Raw genomic sequence first — 24,022 nt, forward strand, 5'->3', positions numbered from 1 at the left:
CGACTGACGGGGGAAGGGTTATAAAAGATGCCGTGTAAGACCTTCTTTCCACCTCTGAAACCCTATGATTCCAAATCATCTGGGCCTGTTTCTTGAGGTAACACCAATGACACAGATCAGGTTGTATTTTCTCAGCCACCAAGCTGGAGTCGCAGTTCAAGTGTCTCAGGAGCAGACATCGCTTGTGCAAATTACATGCAGACCCCATGGGAACAAAACAGGACAGAGAGGAAATGGCTTAGCACTGGGTGATTCGTAGCTCAATGACACATTTTTTCCTCTTTAAAAAAATTAGTAAGTGCTTTTTCTCCTACAAATATATATATATATATAAGTAACATGATTTATATAAAAGTAGTTCTATAAAAGGCTGTGAATTTTAGAAAAAGTACAAAGGAAATAATGGTCCCCAGAGACACGCTGCTATACATAAAATAGAAAAGCAACAAGGATTTACTATATAACACCAGGAACTATACTCAATATCTTGTGATAACCTATAATGGGAAAGAATCTGAAAAAAAAAATGTATAACTGAATCACTGCTGTATACCTGATATTACAATATTTACAACATTGTAAGTCAACTATACTTCAATTAAAAACAAGAAATGATAAGAGTGACCCATGGAAGCTCTCTACAAAGTAGGGCCTTGGACGGAGGGAGCCTGAGCAATGTACTATGTAGTCTGGGCTTCCCTGATGGAGACCCACCGAGAAGACAGAAAATACCTGATATTACAATATTTACAACATTGTAAGTCAACTATACTTCAATTAAAAACAAGAAATGATAAGAGTGACCCATGGAAGCTCTCTACAAAGTAGGGCCTTGGACGGAGGGAGCCTGAGCAATGTACTATGTAGTCTGGGCTTCCCTGATGGAGACCCACCGAGAAGACAGAAAAGCAAAACCTCAGGAAGGAGGCAACACGTGGATGCAAAGAATACCACCTGAAAATGCCAGGACTTAAGCTTCCTGTCAGAGGCAATTTCCGCTAACATCTGTATTTACAAGAGCCAAGCTGAGAGATCCAGTTTGGATATCAAAGGGCAGAGGGTGTGGTGTAAACTTCTCCCCAGGAATGGCTAACAACCCAGCACCCCCCCGAATCCCCACTGAAGGAAAAGGAAGGTCCTGTTCCCATCGACTTTCCAACGTGTTGGTTGTCAGCCAGCCCTGGATCTTACGCAGCCATGGAAGCTGGAAGCAAGTGGCCTTGCTCCTGCAGCCCAAGTTCAGGGCTGGGATGAGCAGCTGCATCCCTGACGATACTGTTGGCTGTAATTATTTCGCCTAGCGAATTACCAGGATATTTTTGCAGCCGAGTGGATGTCTCAATCTTCAGATACGTGGGGGGTTGAGGAGAGCCACAGCCCCTGCCTCTGGGGTGGCTTGAACCCTCCACCTCCGACGTTCTGTAACTTTCTTCCTGTCCTTCTCCTAACAGCGCTGCCAGGAGTCTGGAAGGGCAGCAGGCAGGCACATGCAGGCCTGTCTCCATTCAAAGACACTTTTTCCCTTGCCAATCGGGCTCATGAATCAGCTCCTTGCCCTGTCCTGGGAAGACGGTTTTTCTGAGTGCCACAGTACATGAAGTGAAGAAGGAAGCGGGAAGGAGGAGACGGCAATTCATCCAAAGTGCTTTTTTTTTTTTAATTGGAGATAATTGCTTTACAATATTGTGTTGGCCTCTGCCATACACCATGAATCAGCCTCAGGTATACATGTGTTCTCTCCCTCCTGAATCCTCCTGCCACCTCCCACTCCATCCAGCCCCTCCAGGTTGTCACAGAGCACTGCGCTGAGCTCCCTGTGTCACACAGCCAATTCCGACTTGTTATCTATTTTACATATGGAAATGTATGTTTCCGTGTTATTCTTTCAGTTTGTCCCACCCTCTCCTTCCCCCACTGTGTCCACACATCTGTTCTCTGTGTCTCTGCAGTGCTTTTTGCTATCCCCACACTATCGGACACTATCAGACATTTACTGTTTTCTTTTCACTCCAAGTAAGTTGCAGCCAGGTCCCTGGATAAACAACCAGTCTGCCACTAGGTTTTGGATATTACAGATCAAACCAAAAAAAAAAAAAAAAATCCAAAACTGTACAGAACCATTTCTCTTAAAGCCAAGTAAGCATTGCTTATTTATAATTACTATTTTCAAGATAAGTTATCGGTATCTGATTGCAGACTTGGAGTCTTAGCTACTGGTAAGGAAGGGAGTGCAGTGTAGGATTTAAACACAAGGACTAGAGAGACAGTCAGCCTGGGGCTCAGTCCCAGTTTTGATTCTAGCTAGTGTATGACTTGTCACTTGATCTCTCTCAGCCTCAGTTTTCTTACCTTAAAATGGGTATAATAGCACCTATGCCTTATGGTTATAATGACCAAATGAAATAATATATATTATTTAGACCACATTGGTTAACAACTTCTCATCCATATGAACTCATCTATAAATGGAGATAAACATAAACAGATCCAGGCACACATGTACCTTTAAAAGGAAACAGACTGACTTAAAAAGACATTGATCTTATTAAACGTCTTTAAAAGAAATATATACAAAATATTGTGACTGAACTATTATTGCAAGGATAAGACAGAATAGTTATATCAAGTATATACAATTTCTGCCACAGATTTTTTTTCCGGGTTTTTCCATTAAACCTCAATATAACAGGGATATATCTGTTATATAAAAATTGCAGACATTTTAAATGTTATACATAAAGCTTAAATGGATATATCTCAAAGAATTTTTAAAATCCAAGATAAAAAAGTCCTTTATATTTTAAAATGTAAGGTGATTTTCACAAGGAAAATACAACAGACAATGTTTTCCTTGAATATTGAAGGAAGCATACTAACCTCTCCTCTGCCCCCCCAATTTGTACCACGCCTTCAAATTTTCAATTGTCTCAGAAACTGAATGCAAGTCAAATATCTTCGTGAAAACACTGAAAACTGTCACAAAACACATACATCAATGAGATCTGTACAAGCAAACAACACTGACACTTGAAATCCTTTTCTAAATTATAAGGTTAAACAGAAAGATCACGAGATTAAACAGAGATTTATAGACTGGAGACAGCCCAATGTAACTTAAGTGGATTTTGAAAAACAGACCAACGCCAATAACAAAGAAATTTCCTTCTAAGCAGTGTGCAAGAAGTTAAAATAAAAACCTAGCATTTCAATTCCACATGGCATTGAACTTGAATACAGAAAAGTTGACTCATTTGGAGGTAAACGTGCTACAACAGGAACCCCAGATCCTGAAAATCCTATTTTCTTATAAAGGTGCAGTTCAGTTCTTACCTTACATCTTCCACGAACTGTTCTCTTCTAGAAGAAACTTTCTAGACGTTCAGAGACCTTGAAACCACCCATCTCTCGAATGCTTCCAGCTCCGCCTGTCTTGATGGTAACTAAATGCAAGGCTTGGGTTTTTTTTTTTTTTTTTAACAGAAGGAAGCTTTTAGTCAAAATATGTGGTTTAAAGGAGCAGTATCCAGCCTTGTTAAAACTATTTCATGGACATTCAGAGGTTTTGTTTCTCCTCTATGAAAGTTAAATCTGAGTAGGAAGGCATTTTTCCTGTCCCGGAAATCAGCATAACTAAAAACCAATGCTGAGTTAACGAGAAATGTTTCTTCCATGTGTTCCGTCTGGCAGAAACGGCAAGCCATATCAAGGGAACACGTGATGTTTATAAATACAATATGGCTCGTGTTGTCATAACCTCTCAATGACAAAAAAAAAAGCAAGAGAAAGCAGGCAGCCACACAGCAGGAAAGATGAGATCTGTATCATTTGGAAGCTGCCTGTCAGACATGCATATATTACTAGTTCTTGCATCTTAAAAAATAAAATAGAGCTGGAAGCAGCGAGGAAGGGAAAAAAAAATACCTTGCTCTGTAAGGCCACTGTATGAAAGTGTATAAATGATGAGTTGTGTTTGCCCAGCTAATCATTTCAATAATTCCTTACCAACTGCAGCAGAAACATCTTTTCGCCTGTCAGAAAGACATGTCATAAAAGGGACATAATGAGGTACACCCCTGGTAAGCCAGTGCTGTAGAGGTAAATCAGCTACACTCTTAAGCAGATAAGAGAATGAAGGAAAGCTGGCACATAGCTGGCAACAGATGTGAAAATTACAGACGTCTGTATCACTACTGATTACTGACTGTCTGATCTACTACAGGGGACCTCAACCTCTAGGACCTAATGCCTGATGGTCTGAGGTGGAGCTGATGTAATAATAATAGAAATAAAGTGCACAATAAATGTTATGCACTTGAGTCATCCTGAACCCCGGTGGCAGGGGTTCCCCACTCCAAATCTCCCCAGGGCCATGGAAAAATTGTCTTCCACAAAACTGGTCCCTGCTGCTAAGAAGGTTGGGGACCACTGGGCTACTAGACTGGATGATCTCTGTAAGGCAGTTACCATACTTGGTCACTATTATATCTTCGAAATCACATACAAGAGCCCAAATCGCAGTCAAGACTCAAGGCATGATGCCTGCGTGAGTGGGTCAGCGAAACTTCACAATCACTGGAAGTAGTTAACTGTTCCAAAATCATCACTCCTACCTGATAAGTCTGGAGGTATCTGAAATACTGATTACCCATCCAATCTAAAAGCAAGATGTGTCCTGCTGAGTTAGAAATAACAGTAAACCAAGATCTGTCTTCTTTAATTTGTTATCCAGAGATTGGCTTACTTTCTACCATGGTGAATTTTACTCTTGAAAATAAAATGCAGATCTGTATGCATTTCTGACAACCAATTAGTTTAATCTGACAAATCTGTTATTCTCATCTTAAATTATAGAGTAATTAACTGCAATAAAATTATATTTATAGGATGAGTAATTTTGTTAGATGTTCTTAGTCCTCATTTTGGTTAGGAATTACTCCTGGGATAAACAAGGGAATGTGCTGTAAATCTCAAATGTTTACATGTGCACATCACTGTACTGGTTTTAGCAGAGAAGGCATTAACTGAAAGTGTGTGATAGGAAAAGCGCTGACATATAAGCCCCTTTTCTATCCACATGTTTAAGGAGAATTTCCTCAAAGCAGGACACTGTTGCAGGGAAACACAGAGAGTGTGAGATGAATGGAATAGGGGTTTGCTCCCACGAAGCGTGGAGTTTAGAAAAGAACTTCAGACGTGTACATCAGTAACTACAAAACAGACAGGAAAAGGTGACGGTTCTCAGAGAGAGGAGAGACAGGTGAGGTTCGATGGAATCAGAGAAGGGACAGTGGTTAGTGAGACTTGGATAAGAGAGGAGTCAGGAAAGGCATGATGAAGATAGCAGCTGTTGAGTTAGTCTTCAAAGATGGACAGCAGAGAAAAAGAGAATCCTTGCACACTGTTGGTGAGACTGTAAATTGGTGTAGTCAGTTTGGAGATTCCTAAAATAACAGAACTACCATATAACCCAGCTATTCCACTTATGGGTATTTATCTGAAGAACCCAAGAATATTAACTGAAAAGATACTTGTACCCTCATATTCATCGTAACATTATTTACAATAGCCAATATATGGGAACAACCAAAGTGTCTATCAGCAGATGGATAGATGAAGATGTGAAATATATACATGCATATACGTGTATACACTCAATGGAATGCTGCTGCTGCTGCTGCTAAGTCGCTTCAGTCGTGTCCGACTCTGTGTGACCCCATAGACGGCAGCCCACCAGGCTCCCCCGTCCCTGGGATTCTCCAGGCTAGAACACTGGAGTGGGTTGCCATTTCCTTCTCCAATGCATGAAAGTGAAGAGTGAAAGTGAAGTCACCTAGTCGTGTCCGACTCTAAGCGACCCCATGGACTGCAGCCCACCAGGCTCCTCCGTCCATGGCAGCCACAAAAAAGAATGAAACCCTGCCATTTGCAACCACATGTATGCACCAGGAGGGTATTACACTAACTAAAATAAGTCAGACAGAGAAAGACAAATACCATATGACTTTAGTCGTATGTGGAATCTAAACAAACAAAAACACCAAAGTTAATGAACAAACAAAACAAAAAACAAAGTCACAGATATAGAAAAGAGATTGATGGTTACCAGAAGGAAAGTGGGTTGCGGGGAGGGTGAAATGAATGAAGAGGTCAACTGTAGGATAAGGGATGAAACTAGATGTGCGATGATGACCACTCTGGACTTTGTATACAGATACCACACACCTGAAACTTACATAATTTAAAAAATGAGTAGCGCATGGGTCCTGACGATGAAGCCAGTGCTGTGCGGAAGGACGGTAGGGACCACTGGAGGGATGAGGAGGCCAGTTTTGGAGCTGGTCTGTCTGGCTCTGAAACTAGCTCCATCTCTGATGTGCTGTGTGGCTTTGAGAAGGTTTCCTGACCTCTCTGATCCACATCTGAAACAGGGGGGTCATAAGAATTCCCCTCACACTGGGTTGTTCTGAACAAATGAGAGTGATTATGAGCACAATACTCGGCACACTACCTGGCACAATGTAAGTCTTAGTTATTAGTACCAATGCCATTATGTGAGTGAAGGGGACATGGGGCAGCTGGGTCAAGGAGGATGTTGAGAGAATGAAAGAAAATCAGCTAGGAGTGGTTTCCTAAACTTCTGTTTCTGAGGGGTTTTCTTGTCTTCCCTCAAATCCCAAACCCTTCTTTTCAACCAGAGCACTGCCCTGTAGAAAAAAGGGCCCTGAACTCTGTGGCAGGCCAACTTCACACATACATACTAAATAATATATATATATATATTTTTTTTTTTTTTCTTTCTTTTCTTTTGTTTGGCCATGCCAGGTGGTAAGTGGAATCTTAGTTCCTCGACCAAGGATCAAACCCATGCCCGAGGCAGGGGTAGTGTGGAATCCCAACTACTGGACTGCCAGGGAATTCCCTTCTTTTTTCCGGGTGGGATACCCTTTTAGCCCACTCAGAAGAGAAGAGAATGGAGCATGTTCACTATAAAAGGACACCAGGAAACAGATACATAATATATAGACACAAGAGAATCAAGAAGTGAAACAAATATTTTAAAAAGATATTTCACGTGTTCTAAAATCTTGTTAAGAGCATCATTTCAAAACTTGCAAAGCCTGAAGGGAAATGTCAAGGAAGGGAGGCTGTGGGCTAAGTAGAAAGAGTCATAACCGGGTTCAAATCCTATGTTTGACATATACCAGCTGTTTGGGCCTGGGAAAGACGTCACTGGCCTCAATTTTACCATCTATAAAGACTGAGTCAGTGTGCAGAGTTGTTGACTCATTTAAATAACATGTAAAGTATTTAACACATTGCCTTCTATGTGGATGCAGAATGGTCTCACATTGGGAAACACAATGGAACAGAATGAATACTACTTACGTACCATGACTGATTTCACAAGGAAATGAAGACTCTATACAAATCACTACAGTTTGGCCCCCACCAAAAGTCAGATTGGAATGTATGACAGAAAGAAGATGAAAGCTGGAAAATTAAAAATAGAGGCCAGGCACAAAGCCAGGACACCCCAACCAACACACACGCCGTGAATGCCTGTGCGCTGGCTGTGGGTGGGCCACGAATTTAATTCTAAGCCTTAGAGTAGCAACACAAAGAGGGAAAATGATCACTTACAAGATTCAAAGTGTCCATATGATAAAAATAAACCGGGAGAAGCACAACTATTTCTGGTGATGAGAACAGAGAGATATTTATACAGTGGGTTCTCATTAATGGCAGAAGATGAATAATACACCGTTTGGAGCACCATCATTATAGTACTCAACAGATCGGCTTAACAAGCGTTTACACTTGCCACAGATGAGACACGAAGACTGGCTTTCTGAGGCATACAAGAGGAACATGAGCAGGCGTGTGCCTCTGAAGAACTTGTACTCTTATGGGATGGGATGCACAAGCATCCAAATGATTAAAACACCAGGAGAATGTACAACATGACTCCCCAAAAGGAAAGATTAAATCTGACAGAGAAGGCTTCACAGAGTAGGCAGTCTTTTACTTGTCCTCTAAAACAGAGGTTTTTTTTAAAAACATTTTATTATGGATATTTCCACCAACCATAAAAATAAGTAAAGAAAATAACATAATGAACTCACAGCATCCAGCTCTGACATTTTTCAACATTTTACCAATTTTGTTTCATCATTTCCACTTTGGGGGTTTGTTTTGCCAGAGCATTTTAAAGCAAACCCCAGCAGCTGTACCATTTTAGCCTGTAAAATACTTCAGTGGGTCTCATTTTTAAAAACATAACCACCGAGTCATTATTATACCCAACAGAATTACCGGTTATCCATTAATATCATCTGATTCCTAACACATGTTCAAACTTCCCAAACAGTTTCAAAGATGTCTTTTACATTTGGTTTGTCCCAGTCAGGATCCAAATGTGCTGCACACATGGCTTTTGGTTTGTTAGCGGACAGAAGAGACCTGAGAAATGGAACAGTGTCTCTGCCCACCCTTTTACCATACTTGTGTCTCTGCCCACCCTTTTACCATACTTGTCAACAGAACTGAGCTATTGTCCTGTAGTATGCTGGGTGGATGGATTTTGCAAGACATCATGGAGGGAGGAAGAGCGCATTTCAGAGACTCAGAGCAGGAACTGAGGTGGCTCAGCTTGGGAGGAGGCGATACGATAATCAGCCTGTGCTATTCCCTTTTTTTTTGGCTGTGCCACGCTGCTTGTAGGATCTTAGTTCCTCGACCAGGGATCGAAACTGTGACCCCTGCAATGGAAGCATGGAGTTGTAGCCACCAGACTGCCAAGGAAATTCCAGCCTGTGCTAGTCTTTCGCACAATGGGAAGTCGGGCTTTTGCACAATGGGAAGTCGAGAGATGACTTGGGAAATTGCTGCTAGGTTGGAATAAGAGTTGGGGAGACTGGTTAAAAGCTGCTGCATTACCAACTGAGAGAAAAATAAAGCATGCTGTCACTACAGCATAAGAGCAGCGCTGCTAAGAGCCTGGAGCCTGCAGCCAAGCTGCCTGGATTCAGATCTCAGCTCTGCACTCTCTCGCTGTGTGGCCTGGGGCAGATGTCTTCAACAGACTTAAGAAACTGTTTTCTGAGCTATAAATACAAGGGCTTGTACCAATACCTGCCTCAAAACGGTGTCTTGAGGATTTAAATGAAATCACCCATGAACATGCTTCGTCAAAGGCGCAAAAACGTTGGCTCCTGTGAGAGTCACGGTGCAGGCCAGGGCTGCAGGGTGGTGCGTAAGAGGCCCTGCAGAGCGAGATGGACGGGCTCTGAGGACGGCGGGATGCCGTGAAAAACAGGAGTTAGGTCACTGAAGACTCACTGACAACTCAACTTTTAAAATCATTTCTCTCCCTCTCATTTAAACACACAGGCACCGCACTCCTAGACACACCGTCAGCAGTCACGCCTTCATTCACAAACACAGGACAACAAGCAGGAGGAGGCTGGTGGTGGAAAGAAAGACCAGGGTTTATTGTTTTCTTCTTCGACAGGATACACTAGAAACATTGGAAGAATATCCATACGGAGACAACTGCTTGGAAGCTGAACACTGGTCTTGCACTCTAGAGAAACAGCAGAGCTAGGACAGTTTCAAGGGTCGTCTACACTGACCTAATGGTTAAATCAGCAGTAACACAAAAATGACAAGTGGAAAGGTACAGATGAAAGAAAAAGAGCAAATTAAAACACACACACACACACACACTCATAAAGCCTGGCTAAAGGCCCTGCAGACCAGGTAGAGGACTAGAGAAAAAAGAAGAGTTAGTGAAGAAGGCTGGGGTATGTCTGCATGTATGCAAGGGATTCAGAGATGGCAGTATAATGGAAACCAAGGTTTCTAAGGAGACCATCCATCACTGTCAAATGCAGGGCTCAGACAGAAGAGGTCTGGGGGGCAGTGACTGATTTGGGCATTCGAAAGTTATTTAAGCTGCAGAGCCAATACTGGGGAATGTGTTCTCTATGCAAATGTGGAAACTGTTTAATACGCGAGTAAAAATTCAGCTCATAGAGAAAGCAGAGAACTGACTGATCGCAGCAAAGAACCTCAGTAAGTAATCTCAAAGCACACATGAAGGTGAAAAAGGGACTTCCCTATAGTCCAGTGCCTAGGACTCCTCACACCCAATTCAGGGGGCCAGGGTTAGAACCCTGGTCAGGGAACGAGATCCCATACACCGCAACTAAGACCCAATACAGCCAATAAACACGTAATTTAGAAGAAAGTGGAAAAGCCTGAAAACTGGGGAAAAAAACCCACTAGGTTCAGTGAATGGGAAGTCCCTGGTACCCTCTGAGAGCTGTGGAATGGGATATCTCATCTTCTGAGTTGTACATGTGTGAATTACAAACTTGTGAGTACATATGTAATTTTAGCAAAAGGGCCCATTCCATGTGATGAGCTCAGCCCCTTAGGAATTGAATTATCAAAGCTATTATCTAATGTGATGAAACAAAAGCCAGGCAATTCATTTAGATCAGGGTGATTTGCACCCATGTGTAAAGAATCAGGAGATGCTCAGTTCTAGCAGAGAACCATGAGTCTCCCTGGATAGATTGCTTCAAAAACGCTCAGTTCTGGAAGAAAAGAAAACTCTAAATTGAAAAGATACATGCATCCCATTGTTCACAGCAGCACTGTTCACAATAGCCAAGATATGGAAGCAACCTAGTTCCGTTCCGTTCAGTCGCTGTTGTGTCCGAATCTTTGTGACCCCATGGATTGTAGCACGCCAGGCTTCCCGGTCCATCGCCAACCCCCAGAGCCTACTCAAACTCATGGCCATTGAATCAGTGATGCCATTCAACCATCTCATCCTCTGTCGTACCCTTTTCCTCCCACCTTCAATCTTTCCCAGCATCAGGGTCTTTACAAATGAGTCAGTTCTTCACATCAGGTGGCCAAAGTATTGGAGTTTCAGCTTCAGCATCAGTCCTTCCAATGAATATTTAGGACTGATCTCCTTTAGGATGGACTGGTTGGATCTCCTTGCAGTCCAAGGGACTCTAAAGAGTATTCTCCAACACCACAGTTCAAAAGCGTCAATTCTTTGGCGCTCAGCTTTCTTTGTAGTCCAACTCTCATATCCATACACGACTACTGAAAAAACCATAGCTTTGACTAGACGGACCTTTGTTGGCAAAGTAATGTCTCTGCTTTTTAATATGCTGTCTAAGTTGGTCATAGCTTTTCTTTCAAGGAGCAAGCATCTTTTAATTTCATGGTAGCAGTCACCATCTGCAGTGATTTTGGAGCCCCCAAAAATAAAGCCTCTCACCGTTTCCATTGTTTCCCCATCTATTTGCCATGAAGTGATGGGACCAGATGCCATGATCTTAGTTTTCTGAATGTTGAGTTTTAAGGCAACTTTTTTACTCTCCTCTTTCACTTTCATCAAGAGGCCCTTTAGTTCTTCTTCACTTTCTGCCATAAGGGTGAGGTCATCTGCATATCTGAGGTTATTGATATTTCTCCTGGCAATCTTGATTACAGCTTGTGCTTCATCCAGTCCAGCATTTCTCATGATGTACTCTGCATATAAGTTAAATAAACAGGGTGGCAATATACAGCCTTGACGTACTCCTTTCCCAATTTGGAACCAGTCTGTTGTTCCATGTCCAGTTCAAACTGTTGTTTCTTGATCTGCATACAGCTTTCTCAAGAGGCAGGTCAGGTGGTCTGGTATTCCCATCTCTTGAAGAATTTTCCAGTTTGTTGTGATCCACACAGTCAAAGGCTTTGGCATAGTCAATAAAGTAAATGTAGATGTTCTTCTGGAACTCTCTTGCTTTTTCAATGATCCAGCGGATGTTGGCAATTTGATCTTTGGTTCCTCTGCCTTTTCGAAATCCAGCTTGAACATCTGGAAGTTCACGGTTCACGTACTATTGAAGCCTGGCTTTGAGAATTTTGAGCATTACTTTGCTAGCATGTGAGATGACTGCAATTGTGTGGTACTTTGAGCATTCTTTGGCATTGCCCTTCTTTGGGATTGGAACAAAAACTGATCTTTTCCAGTCCTGTGGCCACTGCTGAGTTTTCCAGATTTGCTCACATATTGAGTGCAACACTTTCACAGCATCATCTTTTAGGATTTGAAATAGCTCAACTGGAATTCCATCACCTCCACTAGCTTTGTTTGTAGTGATGCTTCCTACAGCCCACTTGACTTCACATTCCAGGATGTCTGGCTCTAGGTGAGTGATCACACCATCGTGGTTATCTAGGTCATGAAGACCTTTTTTGTATAGCTCTTCTGTATATTCTTGCCACATCTTCTTAATATCTTCTGCTTCTGTTAGGTCCATACCATTTCTGTCCTTTATTGCACTCATCTTTCCATGAAATGTTCCCTTGGTATCTCTAATTTTCTTGAAGACATCGCTAATCTTTCCCATTCCATTGTTTTCCTCTTTTTCTTTTCATTGATCACTGAGGAAGTCTTTCTTATCTCTTCTTGCTATTCTGTGGAACTCTGCATTCAAATGGGTATATCTTTCTTTTTCTCCTTTACCTTTAGCTTCTCTTCTTTTCTCAGCTATTTGTAAGGCCTCATCAGACAACCATTTTGCCTTTTTGCATTTCTTTTTCTTGGGGAAGGTCTTGATCACTACCTCCTGTACAATGTCATAAACCTCCATCCATAGTTCTTCAGGCACTCTGTCTATCAGATCTAATCCCTTGAATCTATCTCTCACTTCCACTGTATAATCATAAGGGATTTGATTTAGGTCATACCTGAATGGACTAGTGGTTTTCCCTACTTTGTTCAATTTATGTATGAATTTGGCAATAAGGAGTTCATGATCTGAGCCACAGTCAGCTCCTGGTCTTGTTTTTGTTGACTGTATAGAGCTTCTCCATCTTCAGCTGCAAAGAATATAATAAATCTGATTTCAGTATTGACCATCTGGTGATGTCCATGTGTAGAGTCATCTCTTGTGTTGTTGGAAGAGGGTGTTTGCAACCTAAGTGCCCATTAAAACATGACTGGCTTAAGAAGATGAAGGGCTTCTCAGGTGGCACTAGTGGTAAAAAATCCACCTGCCAATGCAGGAAACGTAAGAGATGTGGATTGGATCCCTGGGCCGGGAAGATCCCTTGGAGGAGGGCATAGAAATCCACTCCAGTATTGTTGCCTGGAGAATCCCAAGGACCGAGGAGCCTGGCAGGCTATGGTCCATAGGGTCACAAAGAGTTGGACACGACTGAAATGACTCAGCACACAGCATATATAACTGTGTAGGTATGTGTGTATATATACACATAAGTACATACACACACACACACATCATGAAATACTCATCCGTAAAAAGTACAAAATATTCTCATTTGTAGCAACGTGGATGGACCTAGAGAATATTCTACTTAGTGAAGTCAAGAGAAAGACAAATGTTATATGATATCACTGATACATGGAATCTAAAAATAGCACAAATGAATCTATATACAAAACAGAAACAGGCTCACAGACATAGGAAAAACGAAAAACATATGGTTACCAAAGGGGAGAGAGAGGGAGGGACAAATTAGAGGAGTATGGGATTAACAGATACAAACTATTATACATAAAGTAGATATTCAATAAGGATTTATGCTGTATAGCACAGAGAACTATATTCAATATCTTTTTTTTTAATATATTGAGTTATTTGTTGTTAGTTGCTCAGTCATGTCCAACTCTTTGTGACCCATGGACTATAGTCCATCAGACTCCTCTGTCCATAGGATTTTTCTAGGCAAGAGTACTGAAGTGGGTTGCTATTTCCTTCTCCAGGGGATCTTCCCGCCCCAGGGATTAAACCAGGTCTCCCACATTGCAGGCAGGCTCTTTACCGTCTGAGCCACCAGGGAAGCCCCATATTCAGTATCTTATGATAGCCTACAGTGGAATATAATCTGAAAGAGTAACTGAATCACCTGGCTGTACACCTGAAATTAACACAATATTGTATGTCAACTATACTCAATTAAAAAGATAAATCAATTGTAAACATGCTCAGCTAGATGCTCAATGAAAAACATAGCACGTGTCTTTCCCACTAAGCATCTATTCCACACATGCTCTGAGGTCCATGACCTTGGTCCCCACCAATGTTTTCCGAGTCACACAGGCATATTGTGACAAGTGGGTAGCTGGGAGACTGGCTCAGGTTGCCTTGGGAAACTGGCGATGGACCAACAACCTCAGATACAGGACTGCGTTTAACCAACTCAGGTGAGCAGTTATCAACAGACTCCTCCCCTTGGTTTAGTCTAGAGCCGTTGATCCTTGCTCTGTTCTCTATTTCTCGTTTTTACCACGAGCAGTGGGCTTATGCAGCTGTGTTCCTGGCAGGGCTCAACAAAGCTTCCTTCCCTTTGATGGCATCCACCTTCATCAGGAGAGAGAATTCCAACCCCCAGAGCCAAAAGGTGAGGCTGAAGGGATTCCAGGTCTTTTAGCTCCTGGAATTCATGAAAAGGGGCCAAGCTGCAAACTGCAGACATGACACCAAGTTGGGTTTTGCTTTTTGTGTGTGTGTGATCAAGTGTGGTTTATTCCAGAAATATAAGAATTTTTTTAAGTCTTAATATTTAAAAATGGCTTTTCATTAATACCAGTTTATGACTCACCAAATAATAACAATGACAAATGAAAGAATGTTGTTATATTTGCTGATCAATTATTCCATGAGACTATACATTTTAAAAATCCATTTTGACACAAAAGAGAAAACTGAAAATTTTTCTGTACAGAATTTTTTTGAGAGTCCACTGGATGAGAACCAGCTTGTTGAACTCTGTCCACCCCTTCTTTGCTGAGTTGGTTTTAAAACTATGTTCTCTGTCTCATTTCTAAGCTGTCTTCATTGAAACCTGAATGCTTTTTCTGTGGGTTAGATGGTGAACATTTGTTTCTTCTCCTCCAGGGAGAACAGTTTGACTCTCTCCCAGAGAACAGCACTGTCTAAAGTAGGCTGTGGGCAACTTGGAAAGTGACCACAAGGGTCTCATCTAAAAGTAAAAATAGAGCAACACCACTGAAACCCAGAGTCAAAGTTCTGAATCCTCATAGGCTCCGTCCAGATGGTTAACATTTGATTTTCTCCATGCTTTACTGCTGGTCCTTATGGAGGTTCCACATCTGCTTAAGAGTTAAAAACAGGTGTCCTCCCCAGCCATAAACAAGATTTTCAGAGGCAATTCTAGGGCCCCTGTGTGGGCTCTGTGTAACAAAAACACAACTCCGAACACCATGAAACTCTAGTCTGAAGGCTAGACATATCAAAAAATAAGGATCTCCAAGGAGCAAAGACTCTTAAGAATGTTGCTTTAGCAAGAGATGAATGAGGTCATGAAAAGCAAAGAGAAGCATCGTATTCGGCGCATACTTCGTGATGAGCATGACTCCATCTGTCTTCATGTGGAGCTGGTTTACATGGAAAGTGTAACTGACTAAAAATAAGCTTCCAAATCCAAGCTTTTCTGCAGTAGCAGCTCAGCCTCCCCTTCAAATCACATGTCATTTCTGACATAAAAAAAGCAGCCGTGGAGAACACAAGAGGCCTCTTCCTCAAAAAGTGTGTAGGCTCCGATCTTACAATGTCATCACTCAGCTTGCAGTCCAGAACCACGTGGAGATTCTCCCAGCACTTTCTATTGCACCTCCTGACCTCTTGGTCCTCAACTCACAGACCCTGTGTGGTGGGCAGAACAAAGATATCTCCATCCAAGTCTCCAGAACCTGTGACTACATGAGAAAGGGGATGAAGGTGCCCGGTCAGCTGACTCTTACATAAGGAGAACTGGACCCAGTGTAATCACAGTGTTAAGTGTCCTTAACAGTGGAAGAGGGAGGGTTGGGGTGTGATGAGGGAAGCCAGGTCAGAAAGACATTACTTGCGTGGCTTTAAAGATGAAGAAGGCTGCAAGCCAAGGAATGGGGTGGCCTCCAGGAGCTGGGAAAAATAGGAGTTTCTGGAAAGGAATGCCAACGATCCCTTAATTTTATTAGTTCACCGACGTCATATTGGACTTCTGACTTCTAGAATTGTAAGACAGTAAATCTGTGTCATATTAAGCCCGGGAATATGTAATAATTTGGTACAGCAGCAAAACACAAACTAATACTCACTGTCAGGAAGCAGAGTCCTTCAAGAAACCTCCTGCAATTCTAGGACAGGCAGTGCCTGGGTTTCTTTGGCAATAAAACCTAATCATTTACTTTTTTTTCTAGGTAAACTCCAGCATCCAGTGCTAACTGTTAGAAAGGATGATAGAAAATGTCGAGGCATGTTCTAAATTTGCGGGCGGGGGGGGGGGGTGGCGGTGGAGGTGCATCTGGAGAAGCGAATCTTTTTTTCCTGCTCATTTTTACTGCAGAGGAAGGTAGCACCAGCATTACTGTGAGAAACGCAATCCCATTCAAATGGACTTGCATTAGTGCGATTTTACAATCTGCCTTTTCAGGTTCCCTGAGCTTTATTCTTCAAAACATGCCTGTGTGCTCTGAATATTTGCATAATCTTCTACAATGCTCTAAATCTAGAGAATTTTAGCTCACCAAACATGCAGATTTTTGTTCTTGGCCCTCAACACCATGCAGGTGACATTTGATAATATTTAACACTATTTGCTGTTGTAACAGCAAACAGTCCTGAATTAGAAAGTGAAGAATTTATTCAATAATTAGAATGCTGGGACTTGGAATAGCTGACAGAAAGATATTAATAGATTCTACATGCAGTTGTGCACAGGTTTTGCTGTCAGTTTTGCTTTAAATGGAGGAAAAAAAATAGCAAGAGATCCTCCGAGTCAGTCAATTTATTACAGACCAAGAACCCTTTCACATACAGATCTTCAGGACCCCTTTAGAGTGAGGACATAACTAACTTCCATGCTTAGAGATGAATTAGGATGTGTCAAGCCCTGTCTCAATTCTCTTACTCCAAATAATGAGGGAATCTGATTTCTCTACCAACAAACAATGTCACTAGACAAGAAGAAGAGCAGTTAAGAACCCCCCATACCTGGTGTTTCAGTGTGATCACAGCAGGACCACATGCCAGAGGAGGGATGATGGCTCGACCCATAGAATTAAAGTAAAAATAGAACAGAAACACTCACCCTCATCTCTCCGTTCACAGTTTTCGGCGTGTGGTTGAATGCGTGGGCAGGATCCTTGTTGTACACTTTGAGAAGGGATCTGTCCTGAATGTTCCTGGAATCAAAAACATCGATAGCTATGGCAGACGAAAGGAGGCTTCTTGTGGCCATTTCCTTCTCATCTGCTCATAAGAATCAGGTGAAAGATATCTACAGACAATCCAGCCGTTGTGTGCAATCAACCAGACAAAAAGTTCTTTTACCGTAAAAACAGGCAAAGACAAATAAGGCAAAGGAGAAAAATGACTTCAGCTTTTCTTTCCTTTTTTCCCCCTATTCCTCAGGAAAGTATTACTCTTTCTCCGTAGCTCTCCACCCATAAATATCGGGTAGCATAAACCTTCTTTCAAGATTCTGAGCAAGGAAAGCTAACACTTCATGAAATAATAAAGTTCACGTATTTACAATCTGTTCAAAGGGACTTGGTTAATATTTAAATATTTAATTGTTTACTTTGCCCAGACACCTGGTTTTCTGCTTATCTCATGAATGGATGCAAACAAAAAATGCTTTTTTCCTCCAAACACCTATAGCCAGGGAAAGAAAAAGTATTTGCAATCCAGAGAAAAAGTACCACAAAGATCAAAACTAGTATCTTTATGATTTTTTTTCCTTCCATAATGGATTAAAAAAAAAATACTGTTCTACATAAAGTTGAATTCCAGAAAAAGCAGTGGGTAAATTCTCCCACTGGTTTGTCTCTCCCTTGGAATCCAACATTTAGAAACTCTAGAGTCAGTCAGACTGCAGCGAAGGACAGAACCACACCTCACTAACAGCCTACCTCAAAATTATTTAGGGGCTTCTGAATATCTACGACATCCTTTGCCCTCCATCTTCAGTTTTCATCAGCAGAAAAAGCCCCCCCAGGCATACTCAGCCCTGTCTACACTGTGATGCCTGCCAGGGTTGGCACGGTGAGCTCAGGGAATCTGGTGCAGGAAGACACATTCCTTTCCTCCAGGTGCAGCCACACGTATTGTGGGCCGATCGCAATCACTGGGATGATTGGCTTGTGTTTTTGTTTTCAATGAACTGGAGGATCCTTGGACTAGTCTTCCTTCCGTCAAATATCTGTCAGTGTTTGCTTTGAAGCAGTGACTAGCCCCAGCTTGTACTGTCGCTCCACATTTCAAGCAACTCCTTAAAAGTCTGCTTAAGGGGAGGCGTGTGGTCCTTGTTACTAGAAAAGACTGAGTGACTAGGAAGGGAAGAGTTCGCAGAGGGAAAGGGTGTGGGGATTCAGTGCAGGAACTCATCCTGTGGATGGGGGGGTCAAAGTCCCAAGTGACGATGTGAAGAAACTGAAAACCTTACTTAAGCCAGGGGGAAAAAAAAAAAAACAACTTCATGTGGTTCTGAAGGTATTTAAAACACAGGAGGTTGGTTTATGATTAATTTAGAAACATGTTCATCCAAGATGAACCAACAGAAAAGGCCCAGCTTGCGTTTGCCATGGCAACATTTACAACACAGAATTTCAACCTAAACTCTCGGTAGCATTTCCCCAAGGAAAATATGGACAACTCAACACCATGATGAAAGCTCCAAATGTTTAACAAATATACCCTCACTTCAAAAATACTGGGCGTGAATGAAATTTGTCTCTGGGTTTAGAATATTAAAGCCAGTATCTTCAGGTAAAATCTACGCGCTACGTTTTTTTTTTCCTTGCTGGGAGAGGGGGCAGGCAAGGTTCTATTTAATCCTGATGGTGAAAATTTATTCTACCATTCAAATAAAATATACTGGAGGGATTTTATGCAAAAAAAGCAAAGAATAATAATTCTTTCAAAGGACATACATCTTGCCTAAATAGTACATTCATCACCAAATAAAGACATTTAAATATTTTTAGGTCCACTTAAATATTTTTAGATCCATTTGCATATGTAAATCAAAACTCTGAAAAGTAAAATTATAGACAAATTTATAAACCAATGATGTTCCCCTTACACATTTTCAATGAGATTTTTTTTAAGTCAGGCTATCAGTACTGCAGCCTAAGAATCAATGAGAACATCACTTTTGCAGATAGAAACAAACTGAAATTATTAACATTTAAAGTGATCACTTCTTTCAAGTGCTGCTTTATCAACTGAATTTATATCAAGAAGGACCATTTCAGTTTGGAAGTTTTAGGGGACCTTTTCCTCTTTGTCTTCCCTCCCATTTCTCTTTTTGTGACTACATCACAATACCCCCAAAGAATGTGAAAAGAAAGTCTTAGTAGTCATACTTTGAGGCTTGGGAAAGAAACTCATCTCTAGGAAATCATGACTCGTACTATAAAAATTCTTGCATGAGCTGCAAGACAGTGGGGTCCAACTGTTTACAATAATTTCATCAGCCTTGAACTCCACAATCAAAAGTGGCTTTGTGTAGTTTCATGTGTGCTTATTATTACCCTTCCCCTCAATTTCTCAAACTGCAAAAATTCAAGAATATGGTTTTAAAGCAGCACACCCATGTTAAAAAAAAAAAAAAAAAAACAACTACATTAGATTATCTCATTGCAAGTATCAGTTCAGTTCAGTCACTCAGTCGTGTCCAACTCTTTGTGACCCCATGGACTGCAGCACGCCAGGCTTCCCTGTCCACCATCAACTCCCAGAGCTTACTCAAACTCACGTCCATTGAGTCGGTGATGCCATCCAACCATCACCGAGTCAGTGATGCCATCCAACCATCCCACCCTGTGTCGTCCCCTTCTCCTCCCGCCTTCAATCTTTCCCAGCATCAGGGTCTTTTCCAACGATCAGTTCTTTGCATCAGGTGGCCAAAGTATTGGAACTTCAGTATACTGGAGTATACACTGCAAATATACTGTCTAAATATTGTGTGATTACTTCATGGTTAAGTTCATGCTTTGTACATTAAGGATATTTTTTGATGGCAGCTTGATTAATAATTTATGTCAAAAAACAAACATGAATTTCCTGATACCCATGAATATTTAAACATGTTTTAAAAAACAGAAAAGCTGGGCAACAGACATAACACTTATACCTTAGGGGCATGTGTCAAACGTTGAAAGCTCTAAATTACTCACACACCTTTGTACAAGCCTAAATATGTCTTTTCTGATCACTGTTAGAAATTTATTATGCACCATAGGCATATTTTTAAAAAGTAGTTTCTTATTAATTCCATGATGAAGAAACAGGGCAGTCTGCTATCCCCACAGGGAAGGGACCCAGAGAAACCGACTTGGGGCCCAGATGAGTTAAGAGGAGAACATTCTGAGGGAATAAACAATTTCTGATCAAGAATGTGGACAGTCAGGTTTGGGGCTGGGCTTAGACATTAATTGGCTGCATGATCTTGAATAAGTCTTAACTCTTAAGCATCTGAGTTTCTGGTCCCATCAAATGAAAGGGCTGGATGAATCACTCAATCTTTTTCTCAGCTCTAAAATGTTTAACGGTATACTAGCAACAGCTCGTTTGGGTTGATTTCAGTCCTGTTTCTCAGGCTTGTTTGGCAAGAAGGGCTCAGACGGTCCCTTCTTTTCATGACATAATTATTGGCATTGATAAAGTGCTTCCCTTTCCGTGCCACTGGCCACAGTAGGAATCCCTTTAGCCTCCTTTTAAAGTACATCTTATTATATTAGGAGTGGACTTCTCTGGTGGCTCAGATGGTAAAGAATCTGCCTGCAATGCAAGAGACCCAGGTTCGATCCCTGGGTTTGGGAAGATCTCCTGGAGAAGAGAATGGCTACCCATTCCAGTATTCATGCCTGGAAAATTCCACGGACAGAGGAGCCTGGTGGTCCAGAGTCCATGGGGCTCACAAAGAGCTGGGCATGACTGACAGACTAACACTTTCACTTGTCACTATTACACTAGGAGCCCTGGAGAAAGCCCACATGGAAAGTGAGATCTTTTAGCAAAGGCCAACTATTTAAAAAACAGGCAAAGGAGACTGCTTCTTGGCCTCCTTTCTTGTGAACAACAGCATTGTGTCCACTGCTTTTATTCTAACTCATTCATGTAATTTATGGCCCAGTGGGATCCTTACCTAAAATATCCACAGCCTCCGTCTATGAGAACAAGAGCCCTTGAAAAGGAGTTGGTTAAGTTCCACCTGTAGGTATAACCTTCTACTACTCATATGATCTTCCTGGGCCATGGCTTCCCTAACGCTTAAGATAAACAGTGGACTGGCTCAGTTTTTCTATTCTTTTCAGATGTAACCTGCAAAGATCTGTGTGGGAGAAGTCTGTCTTCACCTCTGTAAACCAAACTTTGTCAATGAATTCTAGAAAACCAGATAGTGGATTCACACCTGGATAAGGTAAACCTGCTCATTAAGACAACAGCCGTGCTGTCTCCACTGGGACACAGAGAGATGGAGACTTGGTAGCAATTGTCAGTGTGAGATGGTGGACACATATGACATCACTGCTTACCTGACATCATTCAGTTCGTAATAGACATTTCTGCTTTCGTCTTTGATGTAAATGGCGACACTGGGCGACTCCAGCATTTTCATGGTGAGCTGCTGTGGAAAGGCACTTACGAAGAGAGCACGGATTGTGTCTGCACTTGTAATCTCGTTCGGCATCCTGAGCTGCTTGGTTTCATCTCCGTACTGGAGATAAAGAACCCCTGCACACAAGATGGACACAGTTATCAGCCACAGCTCAAGACTCACAAGACACACAGCACAAGCTAAGCCACTTCCATCCGACCGCAGGCAGGAATGTGCCAGATGCGCTTGCAAAAAAGCATGTCTCAAGAGACGTGACCTTGGAATTTTCAAGAAACACACTCTCTGGTTATGATGTAAATACCTTATTCTTTAGAGTCAAGGCAGGTGTTACAGAGGCTCCTTTTTAACTATATTAAAAACCAAAGGACAAGAAGCTAACCTTTGGTAGCCTAAAGCAAAACACAATATTTAATTCCCTTGAAAGGTGTATTTAGGAATCTGACCCCATTGGGTGAATTTTTTCCCCCAAGTCTTTAACGAGGGACACAATCATGATAGCAACAGGCCAGTGACATAAAGTCTTTTTAAGATTTATTTTGAAGTGGACCTATTTTAAAGTCTTGATTGAATTTGTTACAATATTACTTCTGTTTTATGTGTTGTTTTTTTGTCCTCCAGGCATGTGGGATCTTAGCTTCCAGACCACGGATCAAACCCACACCCCCTGCATAGAAAGGTGAAGTCTTAATCCCTGGACCACCAAGGGAGTCCCTAGTTTAAGTCTTTACAGTCCATCCAGAAATGTGCTTGAAGTGGAAATGCTACAGTATTTCTGGGGCTGTACTACATATTGAATGTTTCTACCAAAAGAAAATATCTACATGAGTCTGGTGTCCTAATGTATCAGAAAGAAAATGGAAAAACATCAGTTATACCAACACAAGCACAGGTGGTAGCATCTTAGAGTTCCAGGGGGCATGTGGCTCCTGTGAACCATGCCTCCCAGCCATCATGCCCCTGTGGGGCGTGGTCCCCTCCTCCTGGAGGCTAGGTTTGGCCACGTGACTCGCTTTGGCCAATGAGACGCCAGCAAGTGTGATGCAAAACAGAGGCTCGACACATGTTTGCATGTGGGAGCTTGTCTTCTTGGTGAGCATGGTCTTGTCTGCATCCTCTCAGAACCACACTTCTGTGGAGTCCAACCGAGCCACGCTGGGAGGCCACATGAAGAAAAAACTGGAAGCCCTGACTGATGCCCCCCACCAGGCACCATTCTCCAGCCAGGACCACCAGCCAGTTATGTGGGTGCGCCAACTTGAGGGGGGAACCCTGGGCCTCAGGAGAGCCGTGCCAGCCGACGTGCAACAGAAACAAGACCCTCCCTGGAAAGCCTGCCCAAATGGCAGAATCACGAGCAAATACATAATTGTGGTTGTTTTCCATCATTATGTTTAGGGTCGCTTGTTATTCAGAGACAGGTGACTTGAGGCGGGGGTTGGAAGATCCCGATGTTGAATTTGAATCCCATTTCCTGTGAGAATCTACTGAGGCCCTCTCCCAGTACCACTGGCGTAGTCGTTGGCAGGAGAGACTCAAAAGAAAATAGACTATGACTTGTAGTTAAATACAACAGCTCATGCAACTGATTTATTTCTATCTCCTTCTGACATTCCATTCAGATGACAATGAAGAACTAAAAAAGCATAAATCAAAGAATTAAGGGGGTGAGAGAGGAAACAATAGCGGACCATGGAAAGCTGACACCTAGGTCTTCAGGCACAGAATTCTGCTTAATTGCAGGGCTTGGAGGAGCTCAGGAAATGAGGCACCAGATCCTCCTGAAGGCAGGAATGCAGAGTGCCTGGAAAGCATGAGGGCTGACTGAAATTTTTTAATGGTTCAGCATACTTTCCCTGGGCGGCTCTCCTGGTGGCTTAGCAGTAAAGAATCCTCCTGCTAATGCAAGAGACGCGGGTTTGATCCCTGAGTCAGGAAGATCCCCTGGAGAAGGAAATGGCGACCCACTCCAGTATTCTTGCCTGGGAAATTCCATGGACAGAAGAGTCTGGCGGGCTATAGTCCACAGGGTTGCAAAGAGTCGGACACAACTTAGCGACTATACTACAACAGCAACAAGTTTCCCCATCACCTTTCCATCCCATTCAGCCAAGCAACTCCACAAATCCACAGCAGAAACTGAAAAGAGGAGGAGCCAGTGGACTAGATTCTGGCTCATCAGACTTAGGGGAAGGTGTGTGAGGTCCCCTCTGCCAGAATAATGGCAAAGGGCTGACATCTCTGTCAGGAAACTGGAGGAAGCCCTGGAGGAAAGCTGACTGTCCTCTGAGAGGAGACCAACAGAGTTTTGAGGGTAAAATTCTGATTCTGTCTGGTCATCCCATCACGAAGCAGC

The 24,022-nt window shown here is 42.2% G+C and overlaps 1 protein-coding gene across 43 annotated transcripts in view; it reads right to left on the minus strand.

Moving 5' to 3' along the window:
* KIAA1217 (KIAA1217 ortholog) overlaps window positions 1-24,022 on the minus strand; it is an 820,709-nt gene that overhangs the window by 103,314 nt on the left and 693,373 nt on the right. For 39 of the 43 annotated variants that reach the window (XM_086334383.1, XM_086334410.1, XM_086334370.1 and 36 more), the window contains 2 exons: window positions 21,587-21,785; window positions 17,134-17,227 (listed from right to left, as the gene is read on the minus strand). In XM_086334383.1, the coding sequence (XP_086190509.1) occupies window positions 17,134-17,227; window positions 21,587-21,785 (293 nt within the window). Of the gene's footprint in view, window positions 1-3,330; window positions 3,705-17,133; window positions 17,228-21,586; window positions 21,786-24,022 lie in introns of those variants that run through there. The other 4 variants (XM_086334411.1, XM_086334402.1, XM_086334400.1 and 1 more) reach the window with 1 other exon arrangement.

Source organism: Bos grunniens, chromosome 13 (genome assembly GCF_055505025.1).
Source record: "Bos grunniens cultivar Pamir isolate PY7600 chromosome 13, Bosgru_T2T1.0, whole genome shotgun sequence".
Taxonomy (NCBI): Eukaryota; Metazoa; Chordata; class Mammalia; order Artiodactyla; family Bovidae; genus Bos; species Bos grunniens.